Source organism: Perca flavescens, unplaced genomic scaffold (genome assembly GCF_004354835.1).
Source record: "Perca flavescens isolate YP-PL-M2 unplaced genomic scaffold, PFLA_1.0 EPR50_1.1_unplaced_scaf_22, whole genome shotgun sequence".
Classification (NCBI taxonomy): domain Eukaryota; kingdom Metazoa; phylum Chordata; class Actinopteri; order Perciformes; family Percidae; genus Perca; species Perca flavescens.
Window position 1 is genome coordinate 50,001 of NW_021166648.1, and position 25,000 is coordinate 75,000.

Consider the following 25,000-nt stretch of genomic DNA (forward strand, 5'->3'; position numbering starts at 1 on the left):
GTTCCCACTCCGGTCCTCACCTGGAAGAAGGTAAATCTGTCTGTCTCTCTATCTGTCTGTCTGCCCCCAGTCTACCCCCTCCCCAGTCTACCCCCCCCAGTCTACCCCACCCAGTCTACCCAGGGGTGGGTCTATAGGGGTCACCAACCTTTTTGAAACTGAGAGCTACTTTATGGGTATTGAGTCATACGAAGGGTTACCAGTTTGATACACTTCTGAAATAACAAATGTGCTCAGTTTGCCTTTAGTTATATATGATTATTTATGATTAATGATAGCTATATATGGTTATTAATGATTATTAATAGTTATATATGATTATTAATGATTAATGATGCTCATCTATGTGAAGACACTGATCACGTTAATGATTTCTCACAATAATTATCAACAATGACAATAAGGTGGGAAACAGATATCAATATTCAGCACTTTAATCTCAGTAATTGTTACATTTCCAGATGATCACTTACATCACCACATTTCATAGGAAAAATGTCCCATTTTCACTAGCCACTGACAAACCCTTTTAACAAATCATTAACTATGTTTTACTATGTTTCAAAAAGTTATCAATTATGTAATGTTCGAAAAATCAATTTACATATTTTTAAATAGATTTTGTCATATTTTGAACTAATAACCAAATCTGCGGCATTTTTAACAAAATTGTAACCATTACATGTCATGAACACACTTTTAAATTGAACACAATTCTTTAATTCAACTTCACCATGGCACTGCCATGTTGCCACTGACAACATCTGGTATGTGTTTCTTTGGTAGTGGGAAGACTTCACCAGTGTATTGTAATCTGGTGTGTAACTTGACACTGCAACTGTGAGTGAGTCTTTCAGATGTGCCTCAGTGAGGCGTGTTCTGTGTTGGTTCTTGATGAAGTTCATGTCAGAAAACGCTGATTCACAGAGATAGGTTGAACCAAACAGGCTAGCAACCTTCATAGCTGCTGTGCATACTCCACTCTACTTCTCTGTGTCAACAAGGCACCAAAAGTTTGGTGCAGCCTGGTAGGCTTTGAGGTGGAGGTCATTTTGCAAAGTTATGATTTCAATCTCCACCTGTCCAGCATCCAAGTTGAACGTTGCACTTAGTTGCTCAGCAAAGCATGTTGTGTCCACATTCATGAAAGGATTGGAAATGAACGACACACATGGCTCAAGCTGATGAAGGTCACAAAACCTATTCTCAAGCTCTTGCCCAAGTCTGTTTATAACTTCACAGTACTTTTCTGCAACTTTGTCAAATGTCTCAGATGCAGAAGCATTGTCTTTCAGCACCGACTGCACAGAGGGAAAGTGCAGCACCTGTTTTCTCTGTAAATCCACAGAGAAAGTGTTCATCTTGGCTTTAAATTCAATCCTGGATTCAACAGGAAGCCAGTGCAGAAAAGCTAATACAGGAGAAATATGATCTCTTTTCTTAGTTGTTGTGAGAACACGCGCTGCAGCATTCTGGATCAGCTGGAGAGTCTTAAGGGACTTATTAGAGCAACCTGACAGTAGGGAATTACAATAGTCCAGCCTGGAAGTAACGAATGCATGGACTAGTTTTTCAGCATCGTTTTGAGACAGGATATTCCTAATTTTGGCAATGTTACGAAGATGAAAAAAGGCTTTTCTTGAGGTTTGTTTTAGATGGAAGGATATATCCTGATCAAAAATAACTCCTAAATTTCTGACAGTAGGGCTGGAGGTGTTTAGGGACCAGCACAATAACTTCAGTTTTGTTAGAGTTTAACATCAGAAAATTATAGGTCATCCAGGATTTTATATCTTTAATGCATGCTTGAAGTTTAGCTAGCTGACTGGTTTCGTCTGGTTTGATTGACAAGTATAATTAGGTGTCATACGCATAACAGTGATAGTTAATTGAGTGTTTCCTAATAATATTACCAAAAGGAAGCATATATAAGGAGAATAGAATTGGTCCAAGCACTGAGCCTTGAGGAACCCCATGGCTAACTTTAGCGTACTTGGAGGATTTATCATTAACATTAACAAATTGAGATCGATCAGAGAAATAGGACTTAAACCAGCTTAGAGCGATTCCTTTAATGCAATAACACATTACAGAACATGTATATATGTTCATATGAAAATACATTTCAGTAAATGCAGGCTTGATTATTCCACCTATCAGTCTCTTTGGATAAAAGCCTCAGCTAAATGACATGTAATGTAATATTTAGCAGAAATACATTGTGTTGTTCTATCTGATCTAATATTTACTATATATATACCCCCCCATGCCCCCCCCATGCCCCCCCCTATGCCCCCCACCCTGAGTCTACCGTCTCCCATGTTCTCTCTCTGCCAGTTTGACCTCTTATTTAAATATAAATATGATCTGCAGACTTTAGGCGTGACTCCTCTGCGCTCCACTTCCTGTTTCCTGCTAGCCTGTATCCTCTGCGCTCCACTTCCTGTTTCCTGCTAGCCTGTATCCTCTGCGCTCCACTTCCTGTTTCCTGCTGCTGTTTGTAGAAACAATAAGAGTCTGAAACAGTAACTAAACCAGTTTATAAACCCTTTCCCTCCTAACACACTAATGTTTAATATACTACATCTCATATAATGGGCCATATTATCTCGTTCTAATCACTGACTGGTCTTTACTTCACCCTGTCATACTTCACCCTGTCATACTTTACTTCACCCTGTCATACTTTACTTCACCTTGTCATACTTCACCCTGTCATACTTTACTTCACCTTGTCATACTTCACCCTGTCATACTTTACTTCACCCTGTCATACTTCACCCTGTCATACTTTACTTCACCCTGTCATACTTTACTTCACCCTGTCATACTTTACTTCACCTTGTCATACTTCACCCTGTCATACTTTACTTCACCCTGTCATACTTCATCCTGTCATACTTTACTTCACCCTGTCATACTTTACTTCACCTTGTCATACTTCACCCTGTCATACTTTACTTCACCTTGTCATACTTCACCCTGTCATACTTTACTTCACCCTGTCATACTTCACCCTGTCATACTTTACTTCACCTTGTCATACTTCACCCTGTCATACTTTACTTCACCCTGTCATACTTCACCCTGTCATACTTTACTTCACCTTGTCATACTTCACCCTGTCATACTTTACTTCACCCTGTCATACTTCACCCTGTCATACTTTACTTCACCCTGTCATACTTTACTTCACCCTGTCATACTTTACTTCACCTTGTCATACTTCACCCTGTCATACTTTACTTCACCCTGTCATACTTTACTTCACCTTGTCATACTTCACCCTGTCATACTTTACTTCACCCTGTCATACTTTACTTCACCTTGTCATACTTCACCCTGTCATACTTTACTTCACCCTGTCATACTTCACCCTGTCATACTTTACTTCACCCTGTCATACTTTACTTCACCCTGTCATACTTCACCCTGTCATACTTTACTTCACCCTGTCATACTTCAACCTGTCATACTTCACCCTGTCATACTGTACTTCACCCTGTCATACTTCAACCTGTCATACTTCACCCTGTCATACTTTACTTCACCCTGTCATACTTTACCCTGTCATACTTTACTTCACCCTGTCATACTTCACCCTGTCATACTTTACTTCACCCTGTCATACTTTACCCTGTCATACTTCACCCTGTCATACTTTACCCTGTCATACTTTACTTCACCCTGTCATACTTTACTTCACCCTGTCATATTTTACTCCACCCTGTCATACTTCACCCTGTCATACTTTACTTCACCCTGTCATACTTTACCCTGTCATACTTTACTTCACCCTGTCATACTTCACCCTGTCATACTTTACTTCACCCTGTCATACTTCACCCTGTCATACTTTACTTCACCCTGTCATACTTTACTTCACCCTGTCATACTTCACCCTGTCATACTTTACTTCACCCTGTCATACTTCACCCTGTCATACTTTACTTCCCCCTGTCATACTTCAACCTGTCATACTTCACCCTGTCATACTTCACCCTGTCATACTTTACTTCACCCTGTCATATTTTACTCCACCCTGTCATACTTCACCCTGTCATACTTCACCCTGTCATACTTTACTTCACCCTGTCATACTTTACCCTGTCATACTTTACTTCACCCTGTCATACTTTACCCTGTCATACTTTACTTCACCCTGTCATACTTCACCCTGTCATACTTTACCCTGTCATACTTTACTTCACCCTGTCATACTTTACTTCACCTTGTCATACTTCACCCTGTCATACTTTACTTCACCCTGTCATACTTTACTTCACCCTGTCATACTTCACCCTGTCATACTTTACTTCACCCTGTCATACTTCACCTTGTCATACTTTACTTCCCCCTGTCATACTTCAACCTGTCATACTTCACCCTGTCATACTTCACCCTGTCATACTTTACTTCACCCTGTCATACTTCACCTTGTCATACTTTACTTCCCCCTGTCATACTTCAACCTGTCATACTTCAACCTGTCATACTTCACCCTGTCATACTTTACTTCACCCTGTCATATTTTACTCCACCCTGTCATACTTCACCCTGTCATACTTCACCCTGTCATACTTTACTTCACCCTGTCATACTTTACCCTGTCATACTTTACTTCACCCTGTCATACTTCACCCTGTCATACTTTACTTCACCCTGTCATACTTTACCCTGTCATACTTTACTTCACCCTGTCATACTTTACTTCACCCTGTCATACGTCAGGGTGTTCATGTGTCAGCTGCTTCTCTGCAGGTTCAGACTCAGTTTTTGGGCTTTAGATCAGTTTGAGATGAGAGGTCTCGGGGAAGACCCAAGACTAGGTGGAGGGAGGTCCAGCTGGGAGGAGGTCTCGGGGGAGACCCAGGACTAGGTGGAGGGTCGTCCAGCTGGGAGGAGGTCTCGGGGGAGACCCAGGACTAGGTGGAGGGTCGTCCAGCTGGGAGGAGGTCTCGGGGGAGACCCAGGACTAGGTGGAGGGTCGTCCAGCTGGGAGGAGGTCTTGGGGGAGACCCAGGACTGGGAGGAAGCCTCGGGGAAGACCCAGGACTGGGAGGAGGTCTCAGGGAAGACCCAGGACTAGATGAAGGCACGTCCAGCTGGGAGGAGGCCTCGGGGGAGACCCAGGACTAGGTGGAGGGAGGTCCGGCTGGGAGGAGGTCTCGGAGAAGATCCAGGACTCGGTGGATGGTCGTCCAGCTGGGAGGAGGTCTCAGGGAAGACCCAGGACTAGGTGGAGGGACGTCCTGCTGGGAGGAGGTCTCGGGGAAGACCCAGGACTGGGAGGAGGCCTCGGGGGAGACCCAGGACTAGGTGGAGGGTCGTCCTGCTGGGAGGAGGTCTCGGGGATACCCAGGACTAGGTGGAGGGATGTCCAGCTGGGAGGAGGCCTCAGGGAAGACCCAGGACTAGGTGGAGGGAGGTCCAGCTGGGAGGAGGTCTCGGGGAAGACCCAGGACTAGGTGGAGGGAGGTCCAGCTGGGAGGAGGCCTCGGGAAGACCCAGGACTAGGTGGAGGGAGGTCCAGCTGGGAGGAGGCCTCGGGGGAGACCCAGGACTAGGTGGAGGGAGGTCCAGCTGGGAGGAGGCCTTGGGGGAGACCCAGGACTAGGTGGAGGGACATCCAGCTGGGAGTTGGCCTCAGGGGAGACTCAGGACTAGGTGGAGGGAGGTCCAGCTGGGAGGAGGCCTTGGGGGAGACCCAGGACTAGGTGGAGGGACATCCAGCTGGGAGGAGGTTTTGGGGAAGACCCAGGACTAGGTGGAGGGTCGTCCAGCTGGGAGGTGGAGGGGAAGACCCAGGACTGGGAGGAGTCCTCGGGGGAGACCCAGGACTAGGTGGAGGGTCGTCCTGCTGGGAGGAGGTCTCGGGGATACCCAGGACTAGGTGGAGGGATGTCCAGCTGGGAGGAGGCCTCGGGGAAGACCCAGGACTAGGTGGAGGGAGGTCCGACTGGGAGGAGGCCTCAGGGGAGACCCAGGACTAGGTGGAGGGTCGTCCTGCTGGGAGGAAGTCTCGGGGATACCCAGGACTAGGTGGAGGGAGGTCCTGCTAGGAGGAGGCCTCGGGGGAGACCCAGGATTAGGTGGATGGAGGTCCAGCTGGGAGGAGGCCTTGGGGGAGACCCAGGACTAGGTGGAGGGACATCCAGCTGGGAGGAGGTTTTGGGGAAGACCCAGGACTAGGTGGAGGGTCGTCAAGCTGGGAGGTCTCGGGGAAGACCCAGGACTAGGACATATCTCTCTCTCTCTCTCTCTCTTTTTCTCTCTCTCTCCCTCTCTCTCTCTGTCTCTCTTTTTCTCTCTCTCTCTCTCTGTGTCTCTCTCTCTTTCTCTCTCTCTGTGTATCTCTCTCTCTCTCTCTCTCTCTCTCTCTCTCTCTCTCGTACGGGCTAAAATATAAATTATCTAAATAACATTAACTTAGCCTTGGCAGGAGCAGGCTAGCTGTTAGCCTGGCTGTTATCCTGGTCAGGAGCAGGCTAGCTGTTAGCCTGGCTGTTATCCTGGTCAGGAGCAGGCTAGCTGTTAGCCTGGCTGTTAGTCTGGTCAGGAGCAGGCTAGTTGTTAGCCTGGCTGTTATCCTGGTCAGGAGCAGGCGAGCTGTTAGCCTGGCTGTTATCCTGGTCAGGAGCAGGCTAGCTGTTAGCCTGGCTGTTATCCTGGTCTCTCTCTCTGTCTCTCTCTCTCTCTGCGGGCTAAAATATAAATGATCTAAGTAACATTAACTTAGCCTTGGCAGGAGCAGGCTAGCTGTTAGCCTGGTCAGGAGCAGGCTAGCTGTTAGCCTGGCTGTTATCCTGGTCAGGAGCAGGCTGGCTGTTAGCCTGGCTGTTATCCTGGTCAGGAGCAGGCTGGCTGTTAGCCTGGCTGTTAGTCTGGTCAGGAGCAGGCTGGTTGTTAGCCTGGCTGTTATCCTGGTCAGGGGCAGGCGAGCTGTTAGCCTGGCTGTTATCCTGGTCAGGAGCAGGCTAGCTGTTAGCCTGGCTGTTATCCTGGTCTCTCTCTCTGTCTCTCTCTCTCGTACGGGCTAAAATATAAATGATCTAAGTAACATTAACTTAGCCTTGGCAGGAGCAGGCTAGCTGTTAGCCTGGCTGTTAGTCTGGTCAGGAGCAGGCTGGCTGTTAGCCTGGCTGTTATCCTGGTCAGGAGCAGGCTGGCTGTTAGCCTGGCTGTTATCCTGGTCAGGAGCAGGCTAGCTGTTAGCCTGGCTGTTAGTCTGGTCAGGAGCAGGCTGGTTGTTAGCCTGGCTGTTATCCTGGTCAGGAGCAGGCGAGCTGTTAGCCTGGCTGTTATCCTGGTCAGGAGCAGGCTAGCTGTTAGCCTGGCTGTTATCCTGGTCTCTCTCTCTGTCTCTCTCTCTCTCGGGGGCTAAAATATAAATGATCTAAGTAACATTAACTTAGCCTTGGCAGGAGCAGGCTAGCTGTTAGCCTGGCTGTTGGTCTGGTCAGGAGCAGGCTGGCTGTTAGCCTGGCTGTTATCCTGGTCAGGAGCAGGCTGGCTGTTAGCCTGGCTGTTATCCTGGTCAGGAGCAGGCTAGCTGTTAGCCTGGCTGTTAGTCTGGTCAGGAGCAGGCTGGTTGTTAGCCTGGCTGTTATCCTGGTCAGGAGCAGGCGAGCTGTTAGCCTGGCTGTTATCCTGGTCAGGAGCAGGCTAGCTGTTAGCCTGGCTGTTATCCTGGTCTCTCTCTCTGTCTCTCTCTCGTGTGCGGGCTAAAATATAAATGATCTAAGTAACATTAACTTAGCCTTGGCAGGAGCAGGCTAGCTGTTAGCCTGGCTGTTAGTCTGGTCAGGAGCAGGCTGGCTGTTAGCCTGGCTGTTATCCTGGTCAGGAGCAGGCTGGCTGTTAGCCTGGCTGTTATCCTGGTCAGGAGCAGGCTAGCTGTTAGCCTGGCTGTTAGTCTGGTCAGGAGCAGGCTGGTTGTTAGCCTGGCTGTTATCCTGGTCAGGAGCAGGCGAGCTGTTAGCCTGGCTGTTATCCTGGTCAGGAGCAGGCTAGCTGTTAGCCTGGCTGTTATCCTGGTCTCTCTCTCTGTCTCTCTCTCTCGTACGGGCTAAAATATAAATGATCTAAGTAACATTAACTTAGCCTTGGCAGGAGCAGGCTAGCTGTTAGCCTGGTCAGGAGCAGGCTAGCTGTTAGCCTGGCTGTTATCCTGGTCAGGAGCAGGCTAGCTGTTAGCCTGGCTGTTATCCTGGTCAGGAGCAGGCTAGCTGTTAGCCTGGCTGTTAGTCTGGTCAGGAGCAGGCTAGTTGTTAGCCTGGCTGTTATCCTGGTCAGGAGCAGGCGAGCTGTTAGCCTGGCTGTTATCCTGGTCAGGAGCAGGCTAGCTGTTAGCCTGGCTGTTATCCTGGTCTCTCTCTCTGTCTCTCTCTCTCTCGTACGGGCTAAAATATAAATGATCTAAGTAACATTAACTTAGCCTTGGCAGGAGCAGGCTAGCTGTTAGCCTGGCTGTTAGTCTGGTCAGGAGCAGGCTAGCTGTTAGCCTGGCTGTTATCCTGGTCAGGAGCAGGCTAGCTGTTAGCCTGGCTGTTATCCTGGTCAGGAGCAGGCTAGCTGTTAGCCTGGCTGTTAGTCTGGTCAGGAGCAGGCTAGTTGTTAGCCTGGCTGTTATCCTGGTCAGGAGCAGGCGAGCTGTTAGCCTGGCTGTTATCCTGGTCAGGAGCAGGCTAGCTGTTAGCCTGGCTGTTATCCTGGTCTCTCTCTCTGTCTCTCTCTCTCGTACGGGCTAAAATATAAATGATCTAAGTAACATTAACTTAGCCTTGGCAGGAGCAGGCTAGCTGTTAGCCTGGCTGTTAGTCTGGTCAGGAGCAGGCTAGCTGTTAGCCTGGCTGTTATCCTGGTCAGGAGCAGGCTAGCTGTTAGCCTGGCTGTTATCCTGGTCAGGAGCAGGCTAGCTGTTAGCCTGGCTGTTAGTCTGGTCAGGAGCAGGCTAGTTGTTAGCCTGGCTGTTATCCTGGTCAGGAGCAGGCGAGCTGTTAGCCTGGCTGTTATCCTGGTCAGGAGCAGGCTAGCTGTTAGCCTGGCTGTTATCCTGGTCTCTCTCTCTCTCTCTCTCTCACGGGCTAAAATATAAATGATCTAAGTAACATTAACTTAGCCTTGGCAGGAGCAGGCTAGCTGTTAGCCTGGCTGTTAGTCTGGTCAGGAGCAGGCTAGCTGTTAGGCTACTTAACAACCTAATTGGAATTAAAACTACCACTGCAATGATAGAAAAGGATAGGAAAATTAGATGTGGATTACTAAATATCAGATCTTTGTCTTCTAAAGCAGTACTAGTAAATTAATTGATATCTGATAATCAAATTGATCTATTCTGTCTTACTGAAACCTGGCTGGGCCATGAAGAATATATTAGTCTAAATGAAGCGACTCCTCCCAGTCATATTAACACTCAAATTCCTAGAGGCTCAGGCCGAGGAGGGGGAGTTGCAGCCATATTTGATTCAAGCCTGTTAATTAACCCAAAACCCAAACTAAATTATAACTCTTTTGAAAGCCTTGTTCTTAATCTTCAACATCCAACACGGAAAGCAGAACAGCCAATTATATTTGTTGTTGTCTACCGAGCTCCAGGTCCGTATTCTGAATTTTTATCTGAATTATCAGAGTTTTTATCATGTTTAGTCCTTAAATCAGACAAAGTACTTATTGTAGGTGATTTTAATATCCATGTGGACGTTGACAGCAATAGCCTTACTACTGCTTTCAACTCATTACTGGATTCAGTCGGTTTCAGTCAGAGTGTGCACAAGGCGACGCACTGTTTTAACCACACCCTCGACCTTGTGCTGGCATATGGTATTGAAATTGAGGATTTAATAATATTTCCGCAGAGGTTGGTATTTTCAGATCATTTTTTAATTACTTTTGAATTCTTGCTACCTGACCATACTAAACCAGATAGCAGCTTCTACACTAGATGCCTATCTGACAGTGCTATAGCTAAATTTAAGGAAAGTTTTCCTACATCATTCCAGTCTATGTCATGCCTTAACATAACAGAGGACCTCTATGTTAACCTCAGTCCCTCTCAAATTTATACATTTGTAGACGGTGCTACAACTTGCCTACGGACGACCTTAGACTCTGTCGCTCCTCTCATAAAGAAGACGATAAAGCAAAGGAAAATAGCTCCTTGGTATAACTCCCAAACTCGCAAATTAAAACAAATCTCACGAAACATCGAAAGTAAGTGGCGCTCCACCAAAGTGGAAGAATCCCGTTTGGAATGGCAAGAAAGTCTCAAAACCTATAGGAAGGCCCTAAGAAAGGCCAGATCAGACTATTATTCATCACTAATAGAAGAAAATAAGAACAACCCAAGGTTTCTTTTCAGCACTGTAGCCAGGCTGACAGATAGCCACAGCTCTACTGAGCCATCTATTCCTCTAGCTCTGAGTAGTGATGACTTCATGAGCTTCTTTAATGATAAAATTATAACAATTAGAGATAAAATTCATCACCTTTTGCCCTCAACTTCTAACAGTTCATCTTTAAATGCAGGACCGCTAGAAAGAACGACGAGTCCCGACATATACTTGGACTGCTTTTATCCTATAGACCTTCAACAATTAATGTTAAAGATATCCTCAGCTAAGCCATCTACCTGTCTCTTAGACCCCATCCCAATGAGGCTACTCAAAGAAGCGTTACCCGTGGTAAACACTTCATTATTAGATATGATCAATATGTCCTTATTAACAGGTTATGTACCGCAGTCATTTAAAGTAGCTGTGATAAAACCTCTTCTGAAAAAACTCACCCTCGATCCTGAGGTCTTAGCAAACTATAGGCCTATATCTAACCTTCCCTTTCTATCCAAGATCCTTGAGAAGGTGGTTGCTAATCAGTTATGTGATTTTCTACATAGCAACAGTCTATTTGATGACTTTCAATCAGGATTTAGAAAGCATCATAGCACAGAGACGGCACTGGTGAAAATTACTAACGACTTTCTAACTGCTGCAGACAAAGGATTTGTCTCCATTCTTGTTCTACTAGATCTTAGTGCTGCATTTGACACTATTAACCATACAATCCTGTTACAGAGACTGGAACACTTAATTGGCATTAAAGGAATTGCTCTAAGCTGGTTTAATTCCTATTTCTCTGAACGATCCCAATTTGTTAATGTTAATGATAAACCCTCCAAGCACGCTAAAGTTAGCCATGGCGTTCCTCAAGGCTCAGTGCTTGGACCAATTCTATTTTCCTTATATATGCTTCCTCTAGGTAATATTATTAGGAAACACTCAATTAACTATCACTGTTACGCAGACGATACCCAATTATATCTGTCAATTAAGCCAGATGAAAGTGGTCAGTTAGCAAGACTTCAAACGTGTATTGAGGATATAAAATCCTGGATGACCCACAATTTCCTGATGTTAAACTCAGACAAAACTGAAGTTATTGTGATAGGACCAACGCACTGCCGAACTTCGTTTTTGAAAGATATAGTTACTCTGGATGGTATTACCCTGGCCTCCAGCACTGCTGTCAGAAATCTAGGAGTTATTTTTGATCAGGATATATCCTTCAACGCCCACTTAAAACAAACCTCAAGAACAGCCTTTTTCCATCTTCGTAACATTGCCAAAATTAGGAATATCCTGTCTCAAAACGATGCTGAAAAACTAGTCCATGCATTCGTTACTTCTAGACTAGATTACTGCAATCATCCCATCATATTTCTCCTGTATTAGCTTCTCTGCATTGGCTTCCAGTGAAATATAGGATCGAATTTAAAATCCTCCTCCTGACTTACAAAGCTCTAAATGGTCAAGCACCATCATACTTAGACGAGCTCATAGTACCTTATTGTCCCACTAGAGCACTGCGCTCCCAGAATGCGGGGCTACTTATGGTTCCTAGAGTCTCTGGAAGTAGACTGGGGGCCAGGGCCTTCAGCTATCAGGCTCCAGTATTGTGGAACCAGCTCCCAGTCTGGGTTCGAGGAGCAGACACCGTCACCACATTTAAGAGTAAACTGAAAACCCTCCTCTTTGATAAAGCTTATAGTTAGGGAAACGAGGAGTTGAAGCGCCCACCTAACCCGCCCACTGCTTCTCCTCGTAGTCATCAGTTTTATATACTGTATAATTAATAATCTAGCGAGAGTAGAGGGAGGCAGGCCAGTACAGCCCGATCCGGTTGGGGAGAGTTCTAGCCCGACCAGGCACCTCTCTTTAACCTGCCTCTCTTAAATTATGCTATTACAATTCTAGACTGCCGGGGAGGCTGTTCCTCCCTAAGACACACTGAGCTGCTCTCTCATCTCTACTTGTTACTTCTGTATGCATCCTGTCCAAGAAATGCTTGTTACTAATCTAGCTCTGGGGAGTTTACTCCCCGGAGTCCTTATGTTTCTACTGCATTTCCCGGCCGCATCCTGCTGCGTCCTGCTGCATCCGCAGCCTCCCCCCGTGCTCTGCAGCGCCACGTTACATCCCGCAACGCCCTGCTGTGATGTTCATACGCACAGAGTAGTCAGGATCCGCTATAGGAGACTGCACTACTCAGTATGACACGATGTGCCCTGCTATGACATGAACTTCCACGATAACCTTCGAAGTCACTGTGACTTCTAATGTGACTATTATCACCACTGTTCATCACGCCCCCAACCGGCCCGTCAGACACCGCCTACCAAGAGTCTGGGTCTGCCGAGGTTTCTTCCTAAAAGGGAGTTTTTTCTTGCCACTGTTGCAATAGCCACTGCTAATGCTTGCTCTTGAGGGAATCACTGTAATTGTTGGGGTTTTGGAATTTATAGAGTGTGGTCTAGATCTACTCTATCTGTAAAGTGTCTCGAGATAACTTTTGTTATGAATTGATACTATAAATAAAATTGAATTGAATTGAATTGGTCAGGAGCAGGCTAGCTGTTAGCCTGGCTGTTAGCCTGGTCAGGAGCAGGCTAGCTGTTAGCCTGGCTGTTAGCCTGGTCAGGAGCAGGCTAGCTGTTAGCCTGGCTGTTATCCTGGTCAGGAGCAGGCTAGCTGTTAGCCTTGCTGTTATCCTGGTCAGGAGCAGGCTAGCTGTTAGCCTGGCTGTTAGCCTGGTCAGGAGCAGGCTAGCTGTTAGCCTGGCTGTTAGCCTGATTGATTGATTGATTTGATTGATTTTATTTGACCACTTAAATATAAAAACATATATGAAACAGCACTCTGCGCCATACATTAAAAATTCCATTGTGGTCCCTATATATAGGTCAGGACCAGGCTAGCAGTTAGCCTGGCTGTTAGCCTGGTCAGGAATGTCAAGGGTTAATCCCTTATTCTGGTTTTGGGTAATACCCCTCAGGTGCTGGGAGAGAAGAAGAAAGAGGAGCTTCTTCCTGGAGACAAAGATAACCTGGCGATCCAGATGAGAGGAGGACCGGAGAAACACGAAGTCACCGGCTGGGTCCTGGTCAGTTTATACACATTATATATATGCACTATATATACATTATATATACACTATATATATATATATCTACACATTTTATATACACTATATATACATTATATATACACTATATATATATATATATATATATATATCTACACATTTTATATACACTATATATACACATTTTATATACTCTATATATACATTATATATACACTATATATACATTATATATACACTATATATACATTATATATACACTATACATACATTATATATACACTATATATATATATCTACACATTTTATATACACTATATATACATTATATATACACTATATATATATATCTACACATTTTAAATACACTAAATATACATTATATATACACTATATATACATTATATATTAACTATATATATGTCTACACATTTTATATACACTATATGTACATTATATATACACTGTATACATTTTATATACACTATATATATATTTATACACATTATATATATATATATATATATCTCGTTTTAACGAGATCTCGCGAGATTAAAACGTAACGAGATTTCTCGTCGAGGTGAGGCGATGTGATGGAGCGTGAAATTACTATTGAAGATCCCCCTGCCACTTTTAAATCATTGGTGTGGCAACATTTTGGTTTTCCTGCGGAAATAATAAACGGCGAAAGAGATGAACACAATATGTAAACATTGTAAGAAAAAATGCCGTATACCGCGGCTAACACGAGCACGATGCAAAAACACTTCCAGCACCACCACAGCTCTCTACTAACTACTGCACCCGCGACGAAAACATTAAAAGGCCAAACAACTCTAAAAGCCTTTGCATCTCTGCCACCGGTAAGTGCAAGAGCCACGGCAATAACGAGGGACAGGCGTTTTCATTGCAGCTGATATGAGGCCATTTTCTGTGGTGGAAAATGTCGGATTTCGGCGACTCCTCCACACACTGGAAACGAGGTACGTCATCCCATCACGCGCGCATTTAACTCGCACTGTAGTCCCAAACCTCTACAAAGAAGCCAAGGTCAGTTGAATAAAAAAACTATTTTCCATTCATATATTTCATCATTGAGGATTTCTTTACATTTTTTTTAAAAATATCTTCTCGTCTCGTTCTTGTGAACCCAATCTCGTGATGTGTCTCGTCGAGTAAGCGTCTCGTCACACCCCTAATATACATTATATATACACTATATATATATATATATATACACATTTTATATATTTATATATATATATATATATAATAGGTGTATATGTATAGTGAAGGGATGGTGAACCTGTGGCTCTTGAGCGTATGCGACTCTGTGCCGGCTCCTTTGAGGCTCTTACTGGTCCTCATTTATCACCCTAACGTAGAAACCAGCGCAGATATGAGCGCAGAAATCATCTTACGACAGGCTTCACGTGAGATTCATGAAACGTTCGTATCCCACCAATCAGAGCGTAAGAATGGTATTACATTGATAAACGCAGCGGCTGGAAACGATCGTAACTTAAATATCACGCCCCAATATATTCTGGGTTTTGAGGCCTCGCCCCTACAATTTACGACGTGGCGAGACGTAATCCGGCTGAGAAGCGGAACTTTTCAGAGGTGGAGATTGAAACCCTGATATCTCTGGTTCATTTGCACTAACGTGTGGACTTTTTGGCAGCCTGAAAACTGGTATTAAAGGCTGTAGAAAGAATGCGGGATGAAAAGAGATCACTGATGCGGTCAACAGTGTTGCCGTAGTAAATCAGACTCCAGCTGAAGTTTAGCCTATTTCATTTATACATCATTTTCTATAGTCCTAATAGTAATATACGGGCTTATTGCAATCTATTAGGCCTACATGGTGTACCTATATTTAAATAAATACACGGTAGCGGAGTTTATGCAGTGTTATTTTACTCATGTTTTTTTCATGAGTCAGAACGAGACAACAGCTGAGGGAGAGCGCGTGTCCCCCCCCACCCCCGTGCTGGCCCACCACCACGACCCTGTCTCCTGACAGCAGAGGGGCTGGGAAAACAAGCCGAAATAACTCGGTCAATGGCAGAAATAAATCGTTCACGACATAAAAATGAAAACCTAAATAATAAATAAAAATTTTGTGCATCATCATGTTTCCTGTAGCCTATGAATATCATTGCCAAACATAACACTATAGGCTACCTTTTAAAAGCGAGGAATAATAATATCCTGTCTCCTTCAGTGGGGCTGTTCTGGACACTGCTCTCTGGGCATCGGCTCATCTGGCTCCATCGCTACATTTATGGCACCCAGTTTCCCTGCGAGATGTTGTGCAGAACCCCCCAGGCTAAAACAATGTTGCAGACTTTTTCTGCCGTGTATAGCCGCCCCCCCCACTGATGCGAGCCATCTGCCCTTAAACAATCCGATGGAGCGCTCCACCGTGGCACGTGTGCGTACGTGTGCACTATTGTACCGGCGCATAGAGGTCTTCTAAAAGAGCCAGATCTGCCATTGCTGATACATGATCAACTGATGACTTTTCCTTCTCCTGTTAAACTGAGTATATGCTGCACCGCAAGGCCACGCTGACTCAGAAACTTGCGTACACGTGTTCAGACCAGACGTGAGATTTGATCGCAGCCTACGCTCACGTCCAAATTGATAAATGCCGAGCTTTGCGTAGGAATCGTCGTACGCCAGTCGTACGCCTGTTTTAGGTCGTACGCACATTTCATAAATGAGGGCCACTGTGTGGCTGAGGGCTGTGTTAATGGTGGATTTTTGTTTTTTTTTACTTTTTGAAACATTTCAGATTGGTAGAAAAAAAAGCACTTGAATGCATCTGCCAATTATTTTAAAATAAAAAATAATGCAGCAGAGTTTTTTATGGACAGATTCTGCAACCTGAGGAAAAACCAGCAGCCACAGATCACCTTCCTCATTAACCCTTTCACTGCTGTGTGAAAGCCCCTCTAGTGACAAATGAGTGAAAGAATGGCCACCACTGAGTACAACCAGACCTAAAAAGGATTGTGGATAACAACAACTGTCAGGTTTCCCACTGATTCAATCTAAGTAATTGAAAACTGTGTGTCATTAGATCTGGAAGTCCCTGTTGCTGTTGTAATGTGGACCTGCATGTGTTGTGTGTCTTTTCGCTATGGTGCGTGTTTTATTGTGGCTCTTTATGCTGAACTGGTTGCCCCCCCTGGTATAGTGTGTTGGACCAATCAGCATCTCTGCTGTGTATTCCAGATCTCCCCCCTGACTGAAGAAGACGAGGGGTCCTACGAGTGTCACGCTGCCAACACTCAAGGAGAAGCTTCAGCTGTCGGCTCCATCCGCATCATCCGCTCCATCCTCGACATCGTCAAGACAGGTAACCACGGCAACACAGATACACACAGGTAACCATAGCAACACAGACACACACAGGTAACCACAGCAACACAGATACACACACAGGTAACCATAGCAACACAGACACACACACACACACACACACACAGGTAACCACGGCAACACTGACACACACAGGTAACCACAGCAACACAGATACACATAGTTAACCACAGCAACACAGATACACACAGGTAACCACAGCAACACAGATACACACAGGTAACCACAGACACACACACAGGTAACCACAGACACACACACAGGTAACCACAGCAACACAGACACACACACAGGTACTACTATAACAAACTTAAATATATGTTGTTGTTTATATTTAGTTTTATTGTGGAAATGTTCTTCCTGAGACTGATGATGTCATTTCCTGTCAGTGACGAAGGAAGACGAGCTGTGATCAGCTGATGGAGATCAGAGGAGACGGTCGTCACGGAAACAGATGACAGGATTCTTCTTCTTTGTTTTCATGGATTTCTGAATTTAAAATAAAAAACTTTTAGTTTGAATTTACGTCTTTAGTTTTCCTGAAATATAAAAGTTATAAATGTATATTTTCTACTTCAGATTCAACTCTTCTTCTATGGTTTTTCAAAGTAAAGTTTAACTTTTCTTAATTTCACATTTTATTCTTTAATCATTTCATTCTTTTATTCTCAGTCAGGCTTTTATTTTGAAGGACTGAATGTGCTCAGAGTTAAACTAAACTGTGTTTTAAACGTATTTCCTCTCTGAGCTTCACTTTGTTTTTCTTTGAACAAAATAAAATAAAAATCTCTTTGATAACTTTGTGTTGTGTGAAACTGATCAATGATCAATAACCTTCTGATGTTTTTCTAAAAGCTGTACCTGAGTAACAGATACTCAGTTACTTTAAACTCAGAACTAATTGGCCCCATGAGTCAGTCCCTCCACGATTTTGGAGCTTTTGTAAAAAATTGCGATAAAGCTGTCCGGGAGATTTGGAAAATAAAAAGTTCCATCCAGAGTTGTGTTGCTGCTGCATTTCTCCATCAGCAGCAGGATGTGTTAGGAGGAAGTATGGCAGCTTGATGAGAAGTAACGGTGCTGCAAAGGGTCAAAATAGTCGCCTGTTAGGCACCATGTGAAACCCAGCAAAGTGAAAATAAATTAATAAATGGAGGCATGTGATTAAAAAAATGTAACGTGTTAATGTTGACAGCCCTAAAGAACATGGCTGGTGGGTTTAAGACAAAAAATAATAATTTATTGAATGAATCAAATGTGAACATGTGTGTCAGTGGCTTGTTGATCTTTACATTGTTAGTTCATTTCCTATCCTGGCCTAGGACACACACACACACACACACACACACACACACACACACACACACACACACACATATGGCTGGTCCGCCTACTACAGCACGTGATGACGGCGTAATGTCCATGAGTAGGCTACCTGGGACATAGAGACACAGCAAAGCTGTTGTTCACCTTTATGAGGCAAAAAAAAAAAAGTCACTTTGGATTTAAAAATCCACCTGCCAAAGTGGCTGGTGGTCAAAAAAGTTAACTTCATGCCCTGTATATATAAAGAAAAGTCAAATGTAGCATTCTCTCTCTCTCTCTCTCTCTCTCTCTCTCCCATATGTATATATATATATATATATATATATATATATATATATATATATATATATATATATATATATATATATATATATATATATGTATATACAGTTTAAACCGGGTTAGACCGGGTTATACACCTGGCGCTGGTTGTTTTTCTAAGACCTGCAGTGTCTCAGTCCAGCCAGAGGGGGGCAGCACTGCGTCATCTCTGCGTCATCTCATTCTCTTGATTACAGAAGAAGCAGACCGGAAGTGACATGTGTTTCCGGGGCGCGCTGTTGTGTTGTTCAGAACGTCCTGCTGTCGGAGTTAGTTTGAGGAGTTTTGGGGATTTAAGAGAATAAAAGATGTACGACCAGGACGAAGGTAAGCGGAACCTTTAGCCTAGCTGCATGCTAACGTTAGTGACCTTCTTCTAAACAGGAGGTAAATATGCTAACAGCTAGCAGAGGATGCTATCTGCTCTGTGCTTTGTTTCAGCTAACAGGCTAACATGCTATCAGCTAACATGCTAACAGAGGCTGGTGCTCTGTTTAAGAACTAAAGTCCAGCTGGTTGGGTTTGGGAGGGAAGAACTACTCGGATACTAGACTTCAGTAAAAGTATTCATTAGAACAAGTACTATAAGTAGTATAACCAGTAATACACAGCAGCACTCCGTGGTCACGTGTATCAACAGACTCACTTTAAGTTATATACACAACTTCTCTTATAGATATTATATAACCGAAACATCACACATCTGATTCATTATGTCCCGTTATACCTCTGCTAATGACGTAACGTGTGTGTGTGCGTGTGTCTCTGTGTGTGTGTCTGTGGTGTGTGTGTGTCTCTGTGTCTGTGGTGTGTGTGTGTCTGTGTGTCTCTGTGTGTGTGTCTCTGTGTGTGTGTCTGTGTGTGTCTGTGGTGTGTGTGTGTCTCTGTGTGTGTGTGTGTGTGTGTGTGTGTGTGTGTGTGTGTGTGTGTGGTGTGTGTGTCTGTGGTGTGTGTGTCTGTGGTGTGTGTGTGTGTCTCTGTGTGTGTGTCTGTGTGTGTGTCTCTGTGTGTGTGTCTGTGTGTCAGATCCTCAGTATGAAGAGGACGATGATGAAATCACTCCAGATCTGTGGCAGGAAGCGTGCTGGATCGTCATCAGGTAACCTTATAAGCTCTTATTTTGACAGTTCCTCTCTGTTTCAGCTCTTATTTTGACAGTTCCTGTCTGTTTCAGCTCTTATTTTGACAGTTCCTCTCTGTTTCAGCTCTTATTGTGACAGTTCCTCTCTGTTTCAGCTCTTGTTTTGACAGTTCCTCTCTGTTTCAGCTCTTATTGTGACAGTTCCTCTCAGCTCTTGTTTTGACAGTTCCTCTCTGTTTCAGCTCTTATTGTGACAGTTCCTCTCTGTTTCAGCTCTTGTTTTGACAGTTCCTCTCTGTTTCAGCTCTTATTTTGACGAGAAGGGCCTGGTGCGCCAGCAGCTGGACTCCTTTGATGAGTTCATCCAGATGTCGGTCCAGAGGATCGTTGAAGATGCTCCGCCCATCGACCTGCAGGCTGAAGCCCAGCACACATCTGGAGAGGTGGAGGAGCCGGTAAGACTCAACATCCGGTCCTGGGTCATCCTTCAGGCTCTCTCTGGGGGGGTTTAAATCTTCCTGGTGGCAGAGATAGAGGCAGTGATGTTTCCTGTTTCTTGTAAAGGACTCTAACCCCCCCTCAAAACACCCCACAAGTCTGACCTCTGTTACATGACTACCCCCCACTAGAGATGTACCGATACCAGTATCGGTATCGGCTCCGATACTGCCTAAAACGCTGGTATCGGTATCAGGAAGTACTGGAGGTTATGCACCGATCCGATACCTCGTAATAAAGCCCTAAAGAAAATCTACGTTAAAGTAGTTTATTTATGTTCTTTTTACGTTGTAACTGACTGTCAAACTGGAGAATAACAGAAAGTTCTACGACATTCATTGTTTGTGTTTGTTCATGTTTCACAAAGAGTTTAACCTGAGCCAGACAGCAAAGATAGAAATCATATCACATCCATACAGAGATAGTAGTATACAGCTGTTAAAACATAATGAAATATATGACCCACTGGTATCGGATCGGTACTCGGTATCGGCCGATACGCAAGTTCAGGTATCGGAATTGGTATCGGGAATCAAAAAAGTGGTATCGGACCATCTCTACCCCCACCCCCCCAGCCTCAAAAGATGAGTTCTTTTATGGTGAATGAAAGGCTTGATCCCACCAAGAGCTCATCCAATCAAATCGAAGCATTAACATTTGACATCAGGGTGACCTCAGCGTGACATCAGTTTGATATCGGGGTGACATCAGCGTGACATCAGCGTGTGACATGTGCTTCCTGTTGCAGCCGCGCTACCTGCTGAAGTTCGAGCAGATCTACCTGTCCAAGCCGACCCACTGGGAGAGAGACGGGGCGCCGTCTCCCATGATGCCCAACGAAGCCCGGCTACGAAACCTCACGTAGGTCTCACTTCCTGTCAGCTGATCTCAGCAGTCAGCTGATCTCAGCAGTCAGCTGACCTCAGCAGTCAGCTGACCTCAGCGGGCTGTAACCCTCTGTCACTTCCCGATGTGAGTCGCGCATGCGTCACTTTGCGTCAAGTAGCCTCCAAGATGCTAACGGCTTATTGAGCTAACGCACAGACTATGAGCTAACGTTAGCTAACAATCATAGATAGAACGTTTTTTAAATGATTTCCTTCTTCTGTTATTGTTTGTAAAGAGAAACATTTATTTTATGGATTTCAGTAACGCGTGTTATGCCGTAAACCGTTTAAATCGGAGCTCGACTCCCATCGGGCAGTGACCGCCCGACTCTTAGTGTGAGGGTGACCTCTGACCCCGGTCCCCCCCCCCCCAGGTACTCGGCGCCGCTGTACGTGGACATCACAAAGACGATCATAAAGGAGGGGGAGGACCAGCTGCAGACGCAGCACCAGAAGACCTTCATCGGGAAGATTCCCATCATGCTTCGCTCCACCTACTGCCTGCTGAGCGGCCTGACGGACCGAGACCTGTGTGAGCTCAACGAGTGTCCTCTGGACCCCGGGGGCTACTTCATCATCAACGGCTCCGAGAAGGTACCGCTGACATCATCACGCACCGCTCTGACATCATCACGCACCGCTCTGACATCATCACACACCGCTGACATCATCACACACCACCCTGACATCATCACACACCGCTGACATCATCACACACCACCCTGACATCATCACACACCGCTGACATCATCACACACCGCTGACATCATCACACACCACCCTGACATCCTCACGCACCACTCTGACATCATCGCACATCGCTGACATCATCACGCACCACTCTGACATCATCACACACCGCTGACATCATCACACACCACTCTGACATCATCACACATCGCTGACATCATCACGCACCGCTACATTCATCTGTTACAGCATTCGTTACTAGTTACTTTATTTACCAGTTACTTTACACATTAAAATTACTGCTCACTAAACACATGGAGTTTATAAAATCTGATGTTTGATTCTACAAGTCAGCTGAGATGATGAGACCATTAAACACACAACTGGTTGTGTGTGTGCGTGTCTCTCTCTGTGTGTGTGTGTGTGTCTCTGTGTGTGTGTGTGTGTGTGTGTGTGTGTGTGTGTGTGTGTGTCTCTCTCTGTGTGTGTGTGTCTCTCTGTGTGTGTGTGTGTGTGTGTGTGTGTGTGTGTGTGTGTCTGTGTGTGTCTCTCTCTGTGTGTGTGTGTGTGTGTGTGTGTGTCTCTCTCTGTGTGTGTGTGTGTGTGTGTGTGTGTGTCTCTCTCTGTGTGTGTGTGTGTGTGTGTGTGTCTCTCTCTGTGTGTGTGTGTGTGTGTGTGTGTGTGTGTGTGTGTGTGTGTGTGTGTGTGTGTGGTGTGTGTTGGTCTCTGTGTGTGTGTGTGTGTGTGTCTCTGTCTCTCTGTGTGTGTGTGTCTCTGTGTGTGTGTGTGTGTGTGTGTGTGTGTGTGTGTGTGTGTGTGTGTGTGTGTGTGTCTCTCTGTGTGTGTGTGTCTCTCTGTGTGTGTGTGTGTGTGTGTGTGTGTGTGTGTGTGTGTGTGTGTGTGTGTGTGTGTGTGTCTCTGTGTGTGTGTGTGTGTGTGTGTGTCTCTGTGTGTGTGTGTGTGTGTCTGTGTCTGTGTCTGTGTGTATTTGCCTGTCCCAGGTGCTGATAGCTCAGGAGAAGATGGCCACCAACACGGTGTACGTGTTTGCCAAGAAGGACTCTAAGTATGCGTACACCGGTGAGTGCCGGTCCTGTTTGGAGAACTCGTCCCGTCCCACCAGCACCATCTGGGTCAGCATGATGGCCCGGGGGGGGCAGGTCTGTACCTCTTTACATCTTAACCTTATGGTACATTCTTTTTGTCCACCGAAGACTATCTACGAGTCGTTTTCCGGAGTTACGAACCGGAAGTTGCAAAAAGAGCAACATAGTTAAACATAGTGCTGTATACTACTACCTATAGACATGTCTCTACAGTCTTATTAGGAGTTAAACATAGTGCTGTATACTACTACCTATAGACATGTCTCTACAGTCTTATTAGGAGTTAAACATAGTGCTGTATACTACTACCTATAGACATGTCTCTACAGTCTTATTAGGAGTTAAACATAGTGCTGTATACTGCTACCTATAGACATGTCTCTACAGTCTTATTAGGAGTTAAACATAGTGCTGTATACTACTACCTATAGACATGTCTCTACAGTCTTATTAGGAGTTAAACATAGTGCTGTATACTGCTACCTATAGACATGTCTCTACAGTCTTATTAGGAGTTAAACATAGTGCTGTATACTGCTACCTATAGACATGTCTCTACAGTCTTATTAGGAGTTAAACATAGTGCTGTATACTACTACCTATAGACATGTCTCTACAGTCTTATTAGGAGTTAAACATAGTGCTGTATACTGCTACCTATAGACATGTCTCTACAGTCTTATTAGGAGTTAAACATAGTGCTGTATACTACTACCTATAGACATGTCTCTACAGTCTTATTAGGAGTTAAACATAGTGCTGTATACTGCTACCTATAGACATGTCTCTACAGTCTTATTAGGAGTTAAACATAGTGCTGTATACTACTACCTATAGACATGTCTCTACAGTCTTATTAGGAGTTAAACATAGTGCTGTATACTGCTACCTATAGACATGTCTCTACAGTCTTATTAGGAGTTAAATATCGCCTGATTAGTTATTTTGGAGCTTGTGCAGCTGAAATTGTCTAGAGACGCTCGGTTGCTATATGACAACAATGGCTTTAAGCCGAGTCTTGAGCAGAAAGCAGAGCAGTAGCCTAACGTTAACGTTAATCAAAACCTAATTTTCATGTATCAAACTGTGAAATATATTTGTGTAATGTGTCAATAACTGGGTGAATAGAATCCTAAATGTTACTAAAAATGTTACAATAATCCATCTTTTCTCCGACTCGTAGTATCGTGTGAGAAAAAGAACGCAACAACCCCGCAGGTTACTCATTTTTAGACACGGATGTGACGTCACACTCGAGCTACTAGTCGCGATTACAAGACAAGAAGATGGCACCATAACCGAGGGCTGAGAGGCCTTCTGTCCCAGCCGCCCTGCAGCCAGTAACCAGTAGCGTAGCTCGAGCGGCGTTCGTGGTTCCACTGGTCGTGGCTGTTTTACCAAGATGGCGCCCGCCTGTACATGTGGACACTACAGTCTTTATGATCTATGTTTTTAATGAACTGTGTTACTGAGTTCTCCATGCTTGGGTTAACACGTAGGACCTCATTCTGCTACCGTGGAGGGCTGATGCTATTAGAGCCTTGTTAGTGGGGTAGAAACAGAGATTTACCCTCTGCCCTGAAGGCTAGCGTTAGCAGCTAACCACCAGTTAGCGTTAGCTTGTTTAAAGCTAGAGACACGTTAGATTAATATGACAACATGTCCCAGAGAACGGTAGACTCAGTACACGTGTTATTAACCCCTAGGGTCATTTTGTGCCGGAATTGTCCTTTAATGGTGATTGTGGATGTCTGGCAGGGAGTGAAGAAGAGCGCCATCGGCCAGAGGATCGTGTCCACGCTGCCGTACATCCGACAGGAAGTGCCCATCATCATCGTGTTCAGAGCGCTGGGCTTCGTGTCCGACCGAGACATCCTGGAACACATCATCTACGACTTCGACGACCCCGAGATGATGGAGATGGTCCGTTACTGAGCTTCTGTCTGTCTGTCTCCTCTGTTCATTCATAAGAATATTACACAAACTCCCATTATATTCATACTACATACACACATACATATACACAAACATACACACATTATATTCATACTACATACACACATACATATACACACACATACACACATTATATTCATACTACATACATATACACAAACACACTTACACACATATTCATACTACATACACACATACATATACACACACATACACACATTATATTCATACTACATACACACATACATATACACACACATACACACATTATATTCATACTACATACACACATACATATACACAAACTCCCATTATATTCATACTAC

The 25,000-nt window shown here is 44.6% G+C and overlaps 2 protein-coding genes across 3 annotated transcripts in view; both read left to right on the forward strand.

Annotated features, from left to right (window-relative positions):
- The window catches only part of igfbp7 (insulin-like growth factor binding protein 7), a 24,857-nt gene extending 7,245 nt beyond the window's left edge, over positions 1-17,612 (forward strand). The window contains exons 2-5 of the mRNA XM_028572621.1: positions 1-30; positions 13,330-13,437; positions 16,663-16,786; positions 17,199-17,612. The exon at positions 1-30 is cut by the window's left edge and continues 80 nt beyond it. Coding sequence (XP_028428422.1) covers positions 1-30; positions 13,330-13,437; positions 16,663-16,786; positions 17,199-17,221 — 285 coding nt within the window. The 3' untranslated portion in view covers positions 17,222-17,612. The remainder of the gene's footprint in view (positions 31-13,329; positions 13,438-16,662; positions 16,787-17,198) is intronic.
- A 1,035-nt stretch (positions 17,613-18,647) lies between these two features.
- polr2b (RNA polymerase II subunit B) overlaps positions 18,648-25,000 on the forward strand; it is a 40,540-nt gene continuing 34,187 nt past the window's right edge. For both annotated transcript variants that reach the window (XM_028572614.1, XM_028572613.1), the window contains exons 1-7: positions 18,648-18,783; positions 19,483-19,555; positions 19,842-19,992; positions 20,784-20,896; positions 21,297-21,516; positions 22,614-22,772; positions 24,477-24,641. In XM_028572614.1, the coding sequence (XP_028428415.1) occupies positions 18,765-18,783; positions 19,483-19,555; positions 19,842-19,992; positions 20,784-20,896; positions 21,297-21,516; positions 22,614-22,772; positions 24,477-24,641 (900 nt within the window). In that variant the 5' untranslated portion in view covers positions 18,648-18,764. The remainder of the gene's footprint in view (positions 18,784-19,482; positions 19,556-19,841; positions 19,993-20,783; positions 20,897-21,296; positions 21,517-22,613; positions 22,773-24,476; positions 24,642-25,000) is intronic.